General features: G+C 43.2%; 1 protein-coding gene across 1 annotated transcript; it reads left to right on the top strand.

Annotated features, from left to right (window-relative positions):
- Window positions 1-152: 152 nt before the first annotated feature.
- Window positions 153-17,824, top strand: LOC101175356 (protein HID1). Its single transcript, XM_004080719.3, has 19 exons — window positions 153-308; window positions 1,205-1,351; window positions 4,517-4,687; window positions 5,851-5,973; window positions 9,406-9,512; window positions 9,600-9,716; window positions 11,426-11,660; window positions 11,741-11,797; window positions 11,885-12,025; window positions 13,161-13,251; window positions 13,331-13,482; window positions 14,179-14,257; window positions 14,354-14,518; window positions 14,598-14,816; window positions 16,612-16,745; window positions 16,811-16,882; window positions 16,956-17,047; window positions 17,332-17,490; window positions 17,578-17,824. Exons 1-19 carry the CDS (start codon window positions 243-245, stop codon window positions 17,639-17,641), a joined length of 2,391 nt encoding a protein of 796 aa, XP_004080767.1. The 5' UTR covers window positions 153-242; the 3' UTR covers window positions 17,642-17,824.
- The last annotated feature ends 2,591 nt before the right edge of the window (window positions 17,825-20,415 follow it).

Raw genomic sequence — 20,415 nt, 5'->3', positions numbered from 1 at the left:
TTTTGATTAAGTTTTACTCTCAAAAATAATTTTATATCGTAGCTAGTTTTTTTAGATTTGGTTAGATTTGCAAATAAAATAAAAAAATAACTCAACAGATTTGCTCAAATGTTTGTGCAAATGTTTTGGCTGGGGAATAAAACTCCCGAGGGTTCGTGAACGCATCTTGAGTGCGGCCCGCTGTGAGCGGTGGATGAGGGGAGACGCTGATCCAGCCGGTGGGCGCGCGCGCGCGGGCGAAGATGGGTAACTCCGACACCAAACTGCACTTCAGGAAAGCGGTGATCCAGCTGACCACCAAGACGCAGGTGTGTTGGAGCTTTAGTCCGCCACCCAAACGCCTCAGGTGCGTTTAAGGACACGTCCGCGCAGCTGGGCATTTAAATGACGCCAAGCGTGCCAGATGGCGACGCGGAGCGCAGCGAAAAAGCGGAGAAGTTTGCGGTCCAGGCTGAAATGCGACGAGCCTTTTCAACGGCTGAACGGGTTTCGGAACGCCACGTGCGGGCAGAATTCAGGATAATTGGGAATGGACAGCAGAACTTTAATTTTCCCCCTTTTTATTCGGTTTAAATGAACAAAAATGAAATAAACTAAATTAGTTTCTTGTATTTTTGTTCATTCATTGACTAATGATGAAACAGTTTCAGCTGTTAAGCACAGGTCTTCTGTTTTGCTTTACAGTTTTGCAAAGCAGATCAGTTATAGTAAAAGACTAAGGAGTTAGGTCTTAGAGACACTGGTTTGTGGTTAATGAGTTGTGTCTTTAAGCCTAACATCTTATTCGGTCAGTCAGACTAATGGTGGAGGGGCTGCAGCTGCTGTGAAGGTGAGTCTGAAACCCTCACGGCCGTGGACGCTCGTGTTTTTATTCAGAAGACAGGTGACAGTAAAACAAACAGTGAAAAACAAGGAACATTCAACTGGACATCAGCTGTTCAACGTAAACGCCATGCACAAAAAATTATATTAATTTATATTATTAAATTATCAAGCAGAGCAAAATGATGGTTTTCTTTGCTTTTTTTGTTTGTACTAATTTAGCTAAATAGGATCTTTATTGCTAATTTAAGTTTTGAATATAGTACTTGGTTAGTAAAATCAGGAGATCTATTAAATAAAATGAGATGAAAGTGTATTATCATGATTGATGAAACCAAATGAGACGTTTCTCAGGTGAAATGTGTATAAATTTGTCCCGCAGCCCGTGGAGGCCACTGATGACGCGTTCTGGGACCAGTTCTGGACCAGCGCCATTTCTGTCCAGGATGTCTTCGCCTTGGTGCCTGCAGCGGAAATTCGAGCCGTTCGAGAGGAGTCTCCATCAAACCTGGCAACCCTCTGCTTCAAGGTGTGTTTTCTTTATTCATTTCAGATCATTCACATGGTTTTTGTTGTTTTTTTAGCAAAAACAGAACTTCAGGGTAACGTTCATGTCTGCTTTCATCCACCAGCACTTCATTAGACATGTCAGTATTTTCTGCAGACTTTATAAATGTTCTAATGAAAAGTTAAACATTTAGAAATGAGGCCTTCCATTCCTTATCATCTTTGCCTTATTTTAATATATTTGTCTTGGAAAGTAGTCGACAGCTTTTACAAACCCGATCCCTAATATTCAAACTACTTTTTTTTCTTTATCAAAAATGAATGTATTTGTAATCACAAACAAGTTTTATTTTGTTCTCCTTATCTGTAGACTTGAGATTTGACCTTTGTGCTGCTAGAAATGATCACGTTTACGCGTCTGTTAGAAATTTGATCTTGATAGTTGGTGATAATTCATTTTATCACTTTTATTTATTTGCTACTTTTTTTTCTAATTTTTTAAATGAAGGTTCAATGTTTTGAATCTTTATTTTTTTCTGTGAATACCTATAAATCTTTTAAATTTCCATGTAAAATTGAGCTAATGGACAGCTGTAATTGATCAAACGAGCTTCTGATTTGATGAAAAACTCTTTTTGTTCTCATTTAACTTTCCATCTGTTTTTATCTTCCTTGTTTGTCGTTTTGAACTTTTCTGGCCCTTTTCTCCAAATCTACTTAAAGGAAAACAGTCAAATATAGTATTTGCCCCCATGCGGGGGCAGCACTTCAGGTCAAAGTGGGGTGCAAAAACGATTGCTAAAAAAAGTTCCATTGTCATCCGTCGGGTGTTTTGCTGATCCTGGCGTTCAGTCGTCAGCTCTCTGCTTTCTGGGCTGATGGGGCGTCGTTGCCGTTGGAGACGGCAGGCGATGAAGGAATGCAGCCGTTTGCTCTTCTCACACTTGAAGTCAAAAGCTGCTTTGACAAAAGAGACTGATTCGTCTGTATGAGGATCCTGCACCAGCTGCTGGCTCCAGTGGCACCTCCAGAAATGTTTCATGGGGGTGGCCGGTAGGGGGCCACTTTAAATCTTGGGGTGGCCCACAAAAACCATTAATTTTTAAAATTAATTCTACTAAACGTAGTAAAACAGCCTTTAGGAAACAGAAAGCTAAATTGCAGGAAGGGGGGGGGGGGGGTGTGGAGCGCATACACACACGGCAGTGACGTGCGGTGAGGTTAATGGCTGGTGAGGCACTGACGTCATCAGTCAGATTTACAAACATATGAACCATACTGAGTAACTTATTCACCATTTAATTGACAACAGTTAACGTGTTTTGTTTAAAATATCATTTCAACGTGTTTTTTTTCATATACAAACTGCAGCATAGAAAAAAGCACAAACGTTATTATCCTCTTACCTTTACTTGTAAATAAAGTCCATACGCCGCTCCTTCTGAAGAAAATGACTTGCCGCTTGCTATCACTTCTTCTAGTATTTTTTAGCGTCATAATCTCAGGGCTCACCGGCGCCCCCTAACATGAGGCACGAGAATGTCTGGCCTCACCCAGCGGCTTTTTTGCCGGCGTTTAGCGCTCAGCACAAGAAACACGTCCCTCACATACAGTTATTTATAAAAACAAACACTGTACATCATATACATCTGCTAAATTATATAAACTCAGCTCATACAGTACAAGTGATTGAACCGACATACAGAGAGACAGCAGTACCGTCTGACTGCATAGGTATTGCGCAATCCAAGGTGAGGCTCAGCGGGCTGGTGCCTCATCGCACGTCACTTAGTATCTGAATGGCAAATGTGGAAATTCAGCTATTTTAAAAAGAAAAAACACCCAAAAATGGTACATTTAAATGGAAAATGACTGCAATGCACAAATTACTGATTAAATATAATAATTGAATTTATTTTTTCTCTTTTCTTCCCATAATGACAGGTGAGGCACAGCCTCACCTGCCTCTCCTGACTGCACGTCACTGACACACGGTCGGTCGGCGTTTTGGCGTTAAGGGAGGAACTGAGACTGGTTCTTTTGTTTAACCCGCTCTGGAGGCTCTGAGGGTTCAAACACGGACGTGAACCCCGAAGGAGGATCCGCCTCGCCGTCTCATCTGTGTTCTGCATCCAGCGGCTCGTCTTGAGCTTTAGACGTCTGCGCACGCAAAGGCGGCGGGGAGGGGAGGGGGTGTGGGCCGGTTTAGGTGATCAGAGCCACTTGCCGCCTGCAGGTTGTGCATTTGGGATGAAACGCACAAACTGATGCTACCACAGTTTACAGTGGCTAGTGGGGGGGCCACTGGGGTGGCCATGTGTAGACCCCCCATGGTGGCACCACTGGCTGGCTCTGAAGGCGTGAGCTGGGCATCACATTGAGTGGAACATCCTATAATATTTGTACTGATCAATCTGAATTTTCTATGCAGTTTTCATTTTGTTAAAATACTGACAATGACAAAAAATACTTAAATGTGAGTAATTCAGCTTTTTTTCCACCTGGTGTTTTCATTTTCTCTTTTCTTTGCTCTTCTAATCTGATGATCACATGTTTCCCGCTCAGTGGAGCTTTTGCAGGGATTAGTTTTGCTCTAAACATGTTTGTTTAAAATGTCCAGTTTTCCCACTGCACAGCCTTCTGTTCCGTCATGAAGCACTTTCTTTTAGTTACGCCTCAAACTTGAACGGGGGGGGGGGGTAGCTTTAATGTTGTGAAAAGTGGGATAAAAACTTATTTTGAGGTGCAGGAAGTATGACAAATATTGTTTTCACAAATCCGATGTTTGTGTTCATTTTTGTAAATGTGGTTATTTGTGAACGTTCACAATGTCTGGTTGAGCGTTAAAAATGATGTCAGAGTCGTGGAAAAGGAGCAGAAAAATATAATTTTTTTAATGTTATTTTTAAATTTGTTCCTTTTTTGGTGTTTTTTTCCATATATCAGTCTAATTAAGCTGTCACTTGGTTGACAGTTTTATGGAATCTTTCTTTTGTAAATTATTCATATATTTATTTTAACTCAAAAATTGAATCGAATGCAAAGAGGCTTTCAAAGAGATAAAAGCTTTTCAGCTTTAGCTTTTCCGTCTGTGGGGCTCTTTCATACATTTGAAGACAAACTGAAATGTTCTGTGGGTCTCCTGAAAGCGGCCCGGTTCTGACCCGCTCCCTGTGGTCTCCCTCAGGCCGTGGAGAGGCTGGTCCAGGCTGCGGACTCCGGCTGCCCCTCGGAAAAGGAGCGGCGGATCGTGGTGAACTGCACCCGCCTGCTCACCCGCATCCTGCCCTACATCTTTGAGGATGCAGACTGGAGGGGCTTCTTCTGGTCCACCATCCCAGGAGCCAGCAGAGGGGGGGTATGAGTCAGCACAGGAGTTTTCCCTGAAAGGAAGCAATAGTCCTCCTTAAGTGGAAAGCAGAAGCTTTCATTAGGTTTTTGTCTTCATGGAAGGAAAGTAGGTTTAGGTGAGAAAAGCAGTTCTTCTGACGGGGGGGTATTAAAACCCAAAGGCAGCCCCCCTTCCTTCGGTTTCTGGTTACTCTGTCCTCAGGACTAACACTGGTCATATTGTAGCTCCTGCAGGGATTGAATGTCTGCTAATGAAAGTGGTGGGGGGGGTGAGTCGGGGCAGATGCCGCCTGTTTTGCTTCTGCACACAGCAGATTGCTTTGAAACTCTACATTTAGAGGCATTTTAATCCACATGATGAAGATTTACAGAATCTGATGAACACTTAAGCACTATTCTTATTCTTCTTATTAGGACATTAATATTCCTTAACATGCAAAGTTCTCTGGTAGCATTTCGTCAACATCAACTCCGATTCATTAACGTAAGCAGAAATAGACCCATATGACCATAACATTCAGTCATGCTATGACGGTCAGGTGTCTCATCATTTTAGGACTGAAAGGGAGACATTGTCTGCGTCTTTACATCACCTATATAATTCTAAAAACCGTCAGTTTAATCAAATGAAAACAACTCTTAAAAAAAAAAACCTAACACCTGTTCTAGAATGACACAAAAAAACCTTTAAATTAAAAATGGGCTTAATTAAACCATAAGAAAAGCTGAGGATTGTCAACAAATAAGACAATTCACATTTAAAGCAATTGTTATCCATAAAGTAATTGTTGTAACAGTTTTGGTTGAAATTCACTTAGCAGGAAGAGCCGTTAGAGACGGAAAAAACAGTTCTACTTTAATCTTTTTACAGCATCACACATGAATCGTTCCTCAGTGGTATAAATATTCAGTGGTTTCAGCTTAATAGGAAGCTTGACCGTCTCTCTCTGTCCGTTCTCTGGATGGACTCCAGTCACGTCCAGAACTGTAATCTGAACAATAATCCCAAACAAGTGAGGCTCAGATTAGGAGTTCAGATACAATTCAAGGCTCAGACTTTCAACTGCTTGAAATTCTAAATCAGGTCGAGCCAACATGAAGAAAAATGCTTTGCAAGAACCCCAGCGGTGTCCTAAAAGCCTGACCCAAAAGGACTCGTTTCTGTTCCAGTGTTTGGATGAAGACGTGGATGAGAATGAGGCTCGACCGCTGGCTGAATCCCTGCTGCTGGCCGTCGCCGACCTCCTCTTTTGTCCAGATTTTACAGTCCAGAGCCACAAGAAGAGCGGCACGGTCAGTGTTTCCACCTTGTCGTCTGCTGTTTCATGATTTCTGTGGACTACTTGACAGCAAAAAGCTTTGTCCCTTTGGAGTAATCACAGGATAATTCTGTCTTTCACACGGTTTTATCCAAGCTGAGCATTTGTAAGGTGAAGTGTGTCAGCCCCGCAGCAGCAGGAAGGCCGTTATCTCAGTCGTGGTCGCAGCTCCGGTTAATGAGTGACTCAGAGGGACGGTGACGTCGGCTGTGTTGGAACAGTTTCTCTTTTAGGATCTGCAAACACTTCAGCGCCCTGTAGGTGATCTGTGCTGCACTCTGATCACTTCTCACCTCTTGGCGGCGGTTGTTCCCATCGCCTCTGTGACTCGTGGCGCATACGTGCACAGAGGTGACCAGTAGTGGATAGTTTTGATAAGGTTCTCCCGTGGAAAGTTATTGGTGAAGGGCGAGAGACGTTTGTGTGAAAGTTCTGAGGCTGTACTAGGAGCACATTAGCTTGAGAATGTGAGCCACCACTTACCTTTAACATGGCCTTTTGCTGTCAGAGGAACATCAGGAGCACCTCGTAGCTCCACACTTGAGTGTCACATGCAGATATCTTCATGCCATCAAAGTAAATGTCAACCCCTTTAGTGGTGGCTGTTTTGAAATGGTTATGAGGATTTCCAGCCTGTTTGGCGTGAGGTAAAAAACAGTTTGCACCCTTGTTAATAATTCAGTATAGCGATAAAGTTTTGCGCATGTGTGATGGAAACGCAGCTAGTGAGCGGAAAAGAATTTGATTCCTTTCTGATTGTAAACATTTGGGAGTAATGTAGATGATCGCTTATTGATCACCAGAACATCTATGATCTGAGCTTCTGATGGATTCATTCCTGATCCATCCTGGTCCCAAACAGAACCTCAGCATCTTCATCTCTGCTGCCTCCACCTCTTCCTCCTGCCTCTGCGTCAGAGTGTCTGTTTGAGATCCTCATTCAGCCTTGATTTGACCGTTGCCATCTCCACCTTGTGCTGCACCTCCATGTCCTCCTGTCTCCTGTCCTATCAGTGCCCCGCTTTTTCTCAACGAACCTTTTCTTCCTCTTAGACTCCTTCATCACGTGGTGGTGATGATCTGTTGTCTTCATTCCAGATGAAACGCCTTCCTCTCAGTAGCCACCATCACTTTAGCTTACCGTAATTTCCAGACTATAAGCCGCTACTTTTTTCCTGCGCTTATAGCCCTGCGGCTTATTCAGTGACGCGGCTAATTTATGGATTTAATTGGCGGCCGCCATGAAAGTACTTTCGGGCTCAGTGTATGGTTTGAATTGTCTATCCAACTCCAAGCAATAAGGCATTTATTTTTCAACACACCTCTTAGCAGCCAAACAGCATGCACCTGACTTCAGGTCTTGGACACTTCAGTCATGGTTCAACAAAAAGAAACACGCATGCCCAGCCGCATCCCAGAATCCTTTGGTGCCGTCAGACCCAACGTGCACGTGATCGCCGCTACAATATGATGCAGCTTTCAAGTTAAAAGCACCGTGAAAAAATTCACCATCACCAATGGGTTTGGAAAAGCCGGTCAGCTGCTGACGGAAAAGCTGCAATCTGCAACTGGGCTGCACGTAAATATGTGGGAATAACATCAGCCTTTATTTTGTCAGGACACGACTGGAAACACAAATTGACGTGGTCGTTTTAACTGTTTTTAAGGACTGGGCGGAATTTTGCTTTGAAAAGCTCACAGCCTCTGTGTGAGCTGGAGACACTGCCGATGGCAGTCTGAAGGCTCCCACACGTAACAACGCATCCGCCCCTCATCCACAAAACGTTCAGTATTAAGTTGCTCTGCACAGACACGATTTGCTCCGTCCACCAGCGCAAGGTGGACGAAGCGCGGACGGACGGAGCGCAGAGGCGTCCGCGGAGCAACAGTGTTTGTTGTGGAAGGAAACTTCTGACGCACGCGCCGCGCTGTGGCTCGCGTATCACGCTGAGGCGCGCGCTTTTCAGTCGCCGCTGCTTTATTTTACTGGTGTGTTTTTTTAACCCGCCCTGTTACTCCCATAATGCTGCTGCGACACAAGCGGAAGGAGAGCTGTTCCTTTTCACCCCTCCATGCACTGCTGTTCCTTGCTCATTCTTAAACACGTACAACAGTGTGGCGAGCCGGGTTAGACCCGCCTTTAGCCCCTAAGACTCATGGGAAATGGGGTATCGCGGATGTAAATTTCCTCATCATAACTGAGGGATGTAATGTTGATTATATGGTTACTGTTTGTAATTTTATGTATGATACCTAGATTGTCAATAAGTAAAAAAAAATAAAAAAATTAAAATAAAAAAAACATAACTGAGGAACTTGTGAACAGAATAGAGGTGCATGCTGTTTGGCAGATGTGAGTGTATTTAAATACATGAGCCTGAGGCAAGGCTGTCTTGTCCCACAGTGTGCAAATGAATTGCACTCGGTCTGGGAATCAGGACGTGATTTGTCAGGCTGACCATGATGCATGCGGCTTGTACACTGACGCGGCTTGTGTATGTACAAAAGAAGTTAAACACATGGAAATGGGTGGGTGCGGCTTGTAAGCGGGTGCGCTTTATAGTCCGGAAATTACGGTAGGTGTCCAGTTGTCTGAAAAAACCTCCTAAAGTCTGTTTCAGCGCCTCCTTCAAAGCCAACATCCTGCTTCCCTTTTCGTCTTCCACCTCCGATTTCATCGCCTGAACACCGTGAAACCAACGTGTTCTCCTCCCTCCACACTTATGTCTCCCTGTCCTCCTCTGTTCTCTAGAAAAATGTCATGACGCTGGAAATGTTCCTCCTTTTAGCAAACTCCAACCCCACCTGTCCTTCTGCATCACATCACTTCCTCGTCTCCTCGTCAGTCTTTCTTTGTGCCCCCTCTGAGTCAAAGGTGTCGAACTCCAGGGCTTGAGGGCGAGCGTCCTACATGCTTTCCAACCAACCTGCCATTGAAGCTCCTTATTGGCTAAACACACCTGATCCAGCTAATGAGGAGCAGGTAAGGCAGGTTTTCTGGAAAACCAGCAGGAGGCCCGTCCTCCTGGAGTCTGACAGCCCTGAGTTACACATGAAGTTGGGTTTTCAGTTACGGAAGGAAATCTGTGGATTTCTCTTGTGGGTTCATTTCCTACTCTCAATATTTTCTGATGTCGGTCATCATTTTGAAGTGTGAAGTAAAGAGAATGAAATTGTAATTTATCCTGAACAATGCTTAACTGCTTCTAGTGTTTAAAGTTAAAATAAAAAAGTATTTGCTTCAGATTTACGGGGTAGAAGGATGGTAATCCTCCCTAAGCATCACATGCCCATCATGATGGGTCCATAAATGCACCTCAAGTTCATGAGATCAGAAGAGCTGGAGGCTGGTTGGAGGAGAAACACCTCTGCGGTCGGTGCTTGTGTCTTAAGGTCCCTCTTGCAGGACCCTGCTGAAGAAATCCGCTCCATCGACAGCTGTGAATACATCTGGGAAGCCGGGGTGGGATTTGCTCAGTCGCCTCCTCTCAACTACGTCCACGACCTCCACAGGTGAGAAATGACTTCAGCTCCACCTCTTGCATGAAGGCCAGGAGCAGCAGGTTTGAGCCCTGCAGACTCATCTGTGGTTGTTTCCAGGACTGAGCTGCTGAAGCTGCTGCTGACGTGCTTCTCTGAAGCCATGTACCTCCCTCCCTCCTCTGACAGCAAAGTCATCAACCCCTGGGTGGCCTTCTTCTGCTCTGCAGAAAACAGGTGAGCCGGTGACGAGAAGAGGGATTTCCAGGAAAAGCTTGTATAGAAAACACTTAAAAAGTTATAAATTTGACCTTTTTCTTAAACATTTTATCCACAAAAGAAAAAACCAAAACCGTTCTCAAATGCTGCCTATAGATTAATACTCCAACAGAAGCAAAAAAGGTTATAGAACTAAAAATTATACTTTTATATGTTCCCTAAGAACAGTACCTGTTTTACATACACTGTCATTTTTAGTTATTTTATGTTTTAAATCTTTACATTTTTATTGTAAATTTAATTCATTGTTTCCTAGCCAGGACCCCCTTGGAAAATAGATTCTTAATCTTAATAGTACATTTCCATTGAAAGTAATGGTTAAATATTACAAAAAGAAGTTTTTAAAGCAGGCAAAAAACAAAATTTATTTCATAGTGGTATATTACAGCTTATACCATTATTATGCTTTGGTGTAAAAAGTGTTTTACATTTAATTTTTATTTTTATTTAAAAATGTATTATTTCAAAGTGCTGGAATTATGTATTTCACAAAGTAAATTTAATGAATAAAATACATAAAGTGCAGTATTCTTGCACTGTATGGTGTAAAGAGAAATGCATGATAAAATAACTTCCAGTAACACCCCGGTCCGGGTGAATCTTCGATTCTGATTGGCTGCTGGGTGTGCATTAAAAAGTGATGACGCACAGTGATAACACACCTACGAAAGTAGTTCCGGTCACATAGCATAAATGTTCTGTATCACTGCGCTGGCTTCTTTAAAGCAAACTTTATCTTCATCATCTGGACAAAAACAAGCGGTAAGAGGGGAACTTTCTCTCTGAACTGATGCTTTATTTAACCCATCGTGACGATCAGCATAGATATCACTTTCCTTTGCCACTGCAGTCGAGGTCATTGCCGGCTGAGCCGGCAAAGGGGTGCTCCTCGCAACAAATAGTCCGCTTTTTGTGTAAAAAGCGATCCAAACCGAAAAAATATCAAGAATAAAGGACTAAAAACTGAATATTCTTTTGTAAGTGACCGTTGTATACGTGGTAATTGGCCTTCGAGGTGTGCATTATCAGAAATAAACGCACGCCGTGGAAGCCTTCCACTGATAGTGTACACTTCGTCGGCCATTAAGCCTTCCATAAATGGACGTTCATGTCTCCACACAGACCCTGCATATGTTTAATCTGACGTCTGCCTGGCACTCCTTTATGTCTGACCACACGAGTAGGCGACGGACCACGTGGTTCTCTGTTGAAAGAAACACCTGTCCAGTTTTCGGGACATAATGAAGAGGACACGCACATTGCTCTCCACCAATAAGGCTGCCGTTAAAAAACTGGGTGCTGTAACCTCTGAGATGCTGCACATGTGATGCTCATGTTTGTCCGCTCTGGCCTGGTGGCTAAGAAGGATTTCTTTAATGCAATAAATTAAAAAAAAATCTTTTGCGCTTTCCATGATAAATATCCAATGTGTGATGGGTCTATAATGAGAGATGCTTCTTTTTAACATTTGTAAAATGTAAGCCCTACGCTACACATCTCCATGATGTCGATCTTCATCCACGATGCTTTAGATACTCTTTAGTAGAAACGATTTTTTCTATTGGTTGTGGACAGTAGAAACCCGTGTGTACCTTTTGGGTCCCTGTACAGCGTGTTCCTCCTCTTCCTCATTGGCTCTCACGGTTTTGACTGTTGCCCCGCCGCAGACACACCCTGCCTCTCTTCACATCCCTGCTCAACGTGGTCTGCGGCTACGACCCCGTGGGTTACGGCGTCCCGTACAACCACCTGCTGTTCTCCGACTCCCGCGAGCAGCTGGTGGAGCAGGCGCTGCAGGTCCTGGTGGTCGCTCTGGAGCACGAGGCCGGCTCGGCCGCAAGCTCCGCCCTTCAGGCTCTGGACGCTTCTGCGTCGCCCACAGCTGACGAAGAAGAGAAAGGGGTATTTCCCAGAGGAAAAAAAGGAATCAGACAGACGGTTCTCAATAAATGTCTGACTCTGAGTTGTTGCTTTGTTTTTAGCCAGCTGGACCTGACAACCTTTTTGTGAATTACCTCTCCAGGATCCACAGAGAAGAGGTGAAGAGCAGCCGTCAGCTTTAGCAGTGAGCAGTGGTGTGTTGGGAATGTTTAGTCAAAATCTGCTCTCCTTTCATCATCATTCAGGACTTGAGCTTCATCCTCAGAGGCTTAACTCAGCTGCTCAACAATCCTCTGATTCAAACCTACCTCCCTCGATCCACCAAGAAGATCCAGTTCCACCAGGAGCTGCTGATTCTTTTCTGGAAGTTCTGCGACTTTAACAAGGTTTTTTCCGAACAAATGCTCCGTGTTTGCATGCAGATGAGCCTGTTTCTGTAAAAATCTGACTCTGTAATGTTCTGCTCTTTCACTCTTTCCACTTTTTGATTTTTTTGTCTTTCTAGTGCAGTAGATCTAATCGTCCTCCTCAGCGTCCTCTCAGATGCATAGATGGTTTTTAGTTGCCCATCCTCCCTAACATCCTTTAGCTTGATTGTCTCATCTCACTAAGGATGTTGGTGACAAACTGCAAACATCCTGGAAGGATTTTTAACAGTTTGTGGCCATTCTCTTCTGAGAGCAGCAGGGTTTAGGTTTCATGTTGCTAGAGTTGTGCAAAAATGCACACAACAAACTGTGCAGGATTGCCATAACTGAAGTATAACCATCATAGTCGCAGTAGGAGTACCAAATCTCACTCAAATGGTGTCAAAAAACATAGTTTTTCTGTGTCAGAAAGTGACGACTGTGAGGATGTTGATGCTCTGCTGAAACCAGAATAATCTGGCATTTTGCACCATCCAGTGTGTGAGCTGCAGGCAAATTTAGCAAGAAATGGGCGCATATTTTATTCAAGTTACATGAGCTTACTTAATTGCAAGTATTTAGAGCATTTATAGACATTTAATGTCTGGAACTATCCTTGATATCTGTATAGCCCACCTGAAGGCTGTTAACCTTTTACTAAACGCCTCCTCCTACACGGAGCAGAGGACCGGTGCTTCTGCATAGTCTTTGAATTTCTGATACCGGACTCCTTGAAGAGCAACATCCCCCCAACACCTCAGTTATCTCATGATGAAAATGAATATTTAAAAAAACAACAACATTTAAATAGTTTTTTGGACCATTTGATGCACGGTGAGATGTCGTCATGGTAACGGCTGCTGAGCCTGCAGTCCGCTGTGCTGCAGCTGGTATACGAGGTCTAACCAGCAGAGGGAAAGTGGTTTATCTGCTGAACGTCATGTTAAATGATCCAAAGGGAAAGTTCACCTCCTTTTATTTATGGACACCCAGCAGCCTATCAGAATCGAGTAATCACTTGGACCATGGTATAACCTAGACTCTAGAGTAAAGTGTTCTGTGTTTATTATTTAGGAACGTCTGGGATGTTGACATCTCTGCTTCTGTGTTTTAGAAGTTCCTGTTCTTTGTTCTGAAGAGCAGCGACGTGTTGGAGATGCTCGTTCCAATTCTCTTCTACCTGAACGACGCAAGAGCCGATCAGTGTGAGTGCCATGCCAACATGTAGACCCCCCCTTCTGCTGTTCTGGTTCCATCCATATGTCTTTTTGTTCCTGCCTGTAGCTCGCGTGGGTCTGGTGCACATCGGCGTCTTCATACTGCTGCTGCTGAGCGGAGAAAGAAACTTTGGCGTTCGCCTGAACAAGCCCTACACGCTTCGTGTCCCTATGGACATTCCAGTGTTCACAGGGACCCACGCCGACCTGCTCATAGTGGTGAGATCGCTCAGAGTAAAACTAAATGGTGAAATATTATATACCGTCTTTTCCGGACTATAAGTCGCTGCGGAGTATAAGTCGCACCAGCCCAAAAATGCATTATAAAGTAGAAAAAAACACAGATAAGTCGCACATTTATTTGACAAAATCTGAGACCAAGATATAATAAATTGCACAACCTCATATGACACAATCATAGCAGAATGTTTATCTCATAATTTCACAGTAATTCTTTCTCATACTTATTTATTTATTCCTTTCATGAAGCATCATTGGCCAACTAATACTCTGTTTTCATCCTGTATTTGTAGAAACAGTTGTCATTTTTATTGCATTTCTTAATCTATGAAATCATTGAAAATAGAATATTATGTTGTTAGCCTTCAAGATCTTACTGTAAAAAAAAGTTTGCTGATTCTCTGAGTCACTTAACAAACTCTTAACACTTAACATACCTCATACATCAAATTGACCCAGGAACATCATCTCTGTTCCTCACAAATGAACATAACAGGAGGGTTAACAATGAATTTATTTCAATTTATTTCTAATATAAGTCGCTGCAGAGTATAAGTTGCACCCCTTGCCAAACTATGAAAAAAGGGCAACTTATAGTCCAGAAAATATGGTATATATAGTCTAATTCAGGTGGTTTTGACTTTCTAACCCCTCAGTAACTGCTTTGTTGTTCAGATCTTTCACAAAGTCATCACTAGTGGACACCAGCGGCTCCATCCTCTGTTCGACTGCTTGCTCACCATCATTGTGAACAGTAAGCACCACCGTCGAAGCGCTGCCTCCTGCTGGAGAAACGGGTTAACAGCTGTTCCTCTGCCTCCGTGTCTGCTCTGTCATTTGTGTCCCACAGTTTCCCCTTATCTAAAAAGCCTGTCCATGGTGGCAGCCAACAAGCTGCTCCACCTGCTGGAGGCCTTCTCTGCCCCCTGGTTCCTCCTCTCTGCTCAGCGGCATCACCACTTGGTCTTCTTCCTGCTGGAGGTTTTCAACAACATCATCCAGTACCAGTTTGATGGTACGGGGAACTCCAGTGGGCCAACTCTTCTTCAGAACCTCTAAGTCAAAAATCAATCCTTGTCCTTTTTTTTTTTTAGGCAACTCCAACCTGGTGTACGCCATCATCCGTAAGCGTAACGTTTTCCACCAGCTAGCCAACCTGCCAACTGACAAGGAGTCTATTCAGAACGCCCTGCAGAGGAAAAAGCCAGGGGTCTCCAGGGTCAACTCTGCAGACAGTGAAGCCACAGAGGACTCTAAGCCGGCGGAGCCTGCAGAGCCGGGAGCACTCAAAGCCAGTTTGGAGGCCACTCCGGGTAGGAAACCGCAGACTAAACTGCATCTGTTGGTCATTTGATTCTAACTCACAAGGAGACAGTTGGAGGTTGAGGAAAACCACGTCTCAGAACTGTTTTATTTTGCTGCAGAGAAAAACTCTTAATTTTTGTGGAGAGAAGGTTGTCGAAGCATTTGAACCAACCAAACATCCAACTGTTGTTCCTGCGTCAGTGCTTTCAATGAGAACAGATTTTAGTTGAGTTCAGCAAATGCAGGACACTTTTATTCCAAGAATGATTTTCATGTGTAAAAATAAAAACTGTTACAAAGGTGTAAGAAAAACACACAATGCTTCAGAGTCTAATCAAGTCCTGCAGGATGACCCAGTCAATACAAACCAGTCTAAAAACGTTCAAATCAGACCCGAAATATGGGAAGGAGACTCTAAAAAGACTGCAGGGGATCCAAAAGTATATTTTATTGTGTAGAAATATTTGTTGGAAAATAGTCTTGGAGGCAAATTTTGTCTTTGGATCTTTAGAGAAAGACGTTTCCAACAAAGCAGGCTCTTTAGAGGTTAAGCCGTGTATAACAGGAAGTGACTCTGCACGTCTGCCTGACGGGGTCATGACCTGGCTGCAGGAATGCCGATGCTGGACAGAAGAGGAAAAGAAGAGGTCGCACAAAGGTGATGGGTGTTTAGACATCAGCCAGTTTCTGGAACCTGAGGTCTGCAGTTTAACTGTGTTACCTTGTCTTAAACCGTCAAATCTTTCCCATTTGAGTATGTCTATGAAGACTCTCATTCATCCAGGTAGATTCCATCATAGTAGTGGGTTTAAAGGTTGTCATCTGGACTTGTTTTTTTTAAGTTAAAAGACATTTCCCCTCTTATCCAAAATGCTTTGTCCATTATGAAATACCTGGCAAAAGAGCTGGTTTACATGCGCTCACGGGGGAGGAGTCAGACCTGAAACTGGATGGTATTGTCTACTTGGTCTACATGGTTTCAGGTCGTTAGGAGTCCTTTGTCCTCCGCTGGGGTTGGGGCGACAGTAGCTACCCTCCCCAACCTGGTCATCTCTTGGTTGTGGTATTTTCCATTTGAGGCTAAAAAGCCCATTTTCATTACAGAATATGGACGCACCAAACTGCCAAATGACAGGAAGCGCTCGAAAAACAGATAAATGAGTGGCATCCATCAATCCATTAGTTTACTATGGGGGCCTGTTCCTGTGTAGGTCTGCACGGTCTAGCTACTGAAGGGCGAGATCGCACCGGACCGCCCTCCAGTCCTTCACAGGGTCACACAGACACTCACACCTACAGGACAACTGTGTGTTTGGACTGTGGGAGGAAGCCGCAGTAAACCTGAACAAGTCCCAGCTGAGATTTGAACGTGTTGTTTGCTGTTGTGTTTATTACGGTTATAAACCTCGATTGTATGAAAGAAACTGAAACCTTAAATGTTTCCAACAAAAAACTGTTTCTAATAAAATTCACATGAATAATGTTTAGTGTCACGGGGTGTTTAGTCTAAATTACAAAAGGGGTTTATTCAAATATACCTCTGGTGTGTCAGAAGATCCATGAACCCATGTTGTTACAGTCAAATATGCCTTCAGCTCCCATCTGTTTGCTCAGCTGTTGGACGGGACAGGGAAAAAAAAGACATGTTTCCATATAAGATGCACACAAAAAATAACGTTCAGAAACCAAAGAACCATGAAGCTGCAGAGCAAATAAACAAAGGTTGTAGAAAAATAACAAAAGTCAAAAGCAAAACAACAAAAACAGACCCGTACCTCAGACTAGCATGATGGCGTTTTGCAGGAATTGATAAGATTACAGAGAAGGCTCAGGTGAGCAAAGACGGGACGATGGTCACGGTGCCACACTCCCCCTGTGACGGCAGCGCCATCGACGGAGCCAGCGACACAGAGTCCAACTCCGAGAGAGATCCAGAGGTAAACGCACACCTCCCTGTCTGAATGGCCCCCTCTCTTCCAGCTTCAGCTTCTCCCCGTTTCAGGCCCACCGCTCTTCCAGGAGTCGGATGTCCAGCGTCTCCTCGGTGTCCGTCTGGAGCGCCAGTCCAGACTGGGTGAGAACGGGCTTGGCTTCCATCGGAGCGCTGCTTCTGCCTTCTGTTGTGACCTTTTTGTGCTTGTTCTCAGCTGCTGTCGTGGAAAACCAGGCTTCCCCTTCAGACCATCATGAGGCTGCTCCAAGTCTTGGTCCCACAGGTGGAGAAGATTTGCATCGACAAGTAAGAAGAAGCTGCGTCCTCATCCACGTTTACAAAAGAATTATCCCTTCAAAATGTATTTGTCGTTATCCTGCTGCAAAGTATTAATTGCAAAGTTGGATTTGCGTTAAAAACTCTTGTTTAGGCTTTGCTTTGTTAAAACTGAATGTATGTGTGATGTCTGGACGTGACAAAATGATGTAGCAAAGGTTAAAAACTTGATATTCACACCATCACCAATCAGGCCAAAGCAGGTGGACTGACCGCATCACAGACCGTGTGAGAATCGTCTTCTTTCTCATCAGGGGTTTAACGGATGAATCAGAGATCCTTAAATTCCTGCAGCATGGCACGCTGGTGGGCCTCCTACCCGTCCCCCACCCCATTCTCATCAGGAAGTACCAAGCCAACGCGGGCACAGCCATGTGGTTCCGGACCTACATGTGGGGGGTCATTTACTTACGGTACAGCTTCCAATCGGTTCGCCTGCTACAGAGCTGTTTGCTGGGATTTATCAGGACTGCTGAGCTTCTCCCCGCTTGTTTCCATAGAAACGTGGATCCTCCGATCTGGTACGACACAGACATACGACTGTTTGAGATCCAGAGGATCTAGTGACGCTGCTGAGAAGAATCTTTTGGCTTGACACACACGCCATCACCCCTGGACTGAGAGATGACTGTAAATGTCAATGAGCTGGCTTCTAGAAAGATGACGAGCATCGATGTGTGACCGTCCGGTTCTGATTGTAGCACACGTGGAACCTGTTTGACTTCATTAAACCCAACATTCACTGGAGATTCCTCTTTGTGTCGGGACACATTTCTCAGAAATGCACAGACACTAATTCACCTTGAAGGAAAGTAACGCTCAGGTGTGACTTTTTTTTTTGCTGTTTTTTGACCATCTTCAGCCTAATGTAAAGCTCTGCCAAGCAGTGAAAGAGCAAAAGACGTGGTCTGGAAACAATCCATCACAACGGCCACTAAGACACAAACACAGTCCAGGCAGACAAATCTCCCACCTGCCGCAGGTATTCTGTCAATCAAACCTCCCCCTTCTGCAGGGGTCTGCTGACCCCAGCAGGTATTGGGTTCCAATGGAAGCGACTGAAAGGTTAAAAACCAAATCCTCCTGGCTGCACTGGCCTTCATCTGCACGTGTTCTGGTCTTTAGGATCTTGGCTCGGTGGAGGTGAGGTCACCGCTACTGTCCATCAGGGCGATGGCGTGCAGGTCAGAGCGTTTTTTTGTTTTTGTGGTCCTGGGAACGGAGTACTCCTCTTGATGCTCGCCATGCTTCAGAGCCACTGAAGTACAGGTTAATGGTCGCCTAACGTCTAAAATAGGTGATGAACATAATAATCGACTTCATCTTTGAACAATATTTTAAGAAAGTTTTCGTATTTTGGTTAAAGTGTGAGTTTGTGAAGGCATGTGTCATTGTGTGATTCTTGGAGTCCATGAAGAGTTTGACATTTATCCTCATAAATACTCATGCTGAGTAGAGTTTCCTTCCTTGAAGTACACGGCATCATGCGTGTCTATAGCAAAACCTACGATGGAAAGGACCAACGTGACTGTGGTTAATGGAAACGAAATGTGGTGATGAGAACCTAAAACAGGTTTTCAATAAAATGAGGTCCGAGCAACTCCACGTCTCCCCGAAATCCAGAAGAGTTTTTCATCCTCAAACGCACCCAAAACATCTAATTGGGAGGGGCTGTGACGATGCTGTTGCTCCGCCTCTCAACAGAATTTGTCGTTCTTCTATTAGTGTCATTTTTAGGGCTTGTGAAAGTGTTTCTGAATTCCCACCCCAACTACTAAAAAACTAAATGGTGCGGGACCACAAAACGCTGTTATCAATTAGATTTTAACTATATGAAATTGTGCATGTAATGCACTACATAATACACTACGTACTGCACTACATAGCTAGTAGAGTTGGAATTCGGTCATGAGAGTTTTTTGTTTTTTCGGGAAATGAAGTATTCAGTGAAGTGAGTTCATAATAGAACTCCTGAGAGTTCCTACTAAAATAGTGGGCATACCAACCTTACCAACCAGCTGGGTAGCTCGGAAGGTGAAGGACTGACATGCAGGAAACGTCTGAGCGTCTGGAAAAGCGCAGATAAAGCCAATCCATTATTTGTCGGTTGTGAATTGATCACGATTATTTTTGCATTGAACAACTTCTCTCCAGCTTATAGCTTTTGTGTCACATAGGCTCCATGTTGTTGTTCACATTTAGAACCTTTTAGTTCTCACTACCATGAGGCCAGAATACATTAGGGTCCAAACATTTACCGCATTCATCTCTGTCGCTAGAAAGAACTTTCTATTAGAAAGGTGGTTTGCACAATAACTACAGACAGACAAACAGATTCTGTTTGTGTGAACGTTATTTAAGAAAAAAATTTAGATTTTCTAAAAGATTGTAAGTTGTAACTCATGGTTGTTTAGTTATTTTACTATAAAATAGTTTTATCATCCACTTTGACTTTTGCACTTTATAACAAATGTATTTTTCTGGAGTTTGAGAGGATTGTGGGAAAAGATCTACAGCAAGAATTTTCATCTGCATTTGATCATCGTCTGCGATATATATATTTTTTTTATCAAAATATGAAAACAAAGGCCAACCTTTACAGGACATGGGGGGAAATCACATGTGCAAGAGTAGCTCTAAAATAGTACTACGAGACTGGGAGGAAAATACATCTCAAAGCTTTTCTATTTTGTACTAGTGACGTGCTATTGATAAAGTATTAGTAGTAAAGTAGTATACTTTTTACATGCTATACTGTGAATTTATTGAAAAATCTATATATGTTTTATTTGAAATGGTTATTTCAAGCAATCAAATAATAATACACAAAAACATTACAATCATCAGTTATACATTCACATAATGACGAAATCAAACTTAGGATAATTACATATTAATAAATATTGCTGGAAAGGGAGTGAAAGGAAGCAAATTTATACAATCCCACCCTATTCTACCGTAACCATTTTATTAGATTTATCAATTTCATAACTTTTATCAGTAAAGCACATGACAAAGATGAATTACCTAAATTATGTAAAAAATAACTTTTAGAAATCAAAATAGCAAATGCAGGTCATGTATCTAAAATATATGCAGATTATGTTACTTATTAAAGTCATGTCAGTAAAATAGACAAAACCCAGTTTCAAAAATCTTAATAGCAAAATTATATCAAGTATCAAAAGTAAAATATGTGCAAAATGATGTTACATTAGAAATAATCATGAATTTTAAAAGAGTTTTCTTATTAAAATTTAAGGTTTTTTGCGTCTGGAATACCAAAACCCAGTGATTATCTGTTTGAGGCATTCTGGGTAATTTACTCATTAGTGTAA

This window comes from Oryzias latipes, chromosome 19 (genome assembly GCF_002234675.1).
Source record: "Oryzias latipes chromosome 19, ASM223467v1".
NCBI classification, from domain to species: domain Eukaryota; kingdom Metazoa; phylum Chordata; class Actinopteri; order Beloniformes; family Adrianichthyidae; genus Oryzias; species Oryzias latipes.
This window is presented reverse-complemented; position numbering and strand designations above follow the sequence as displayed.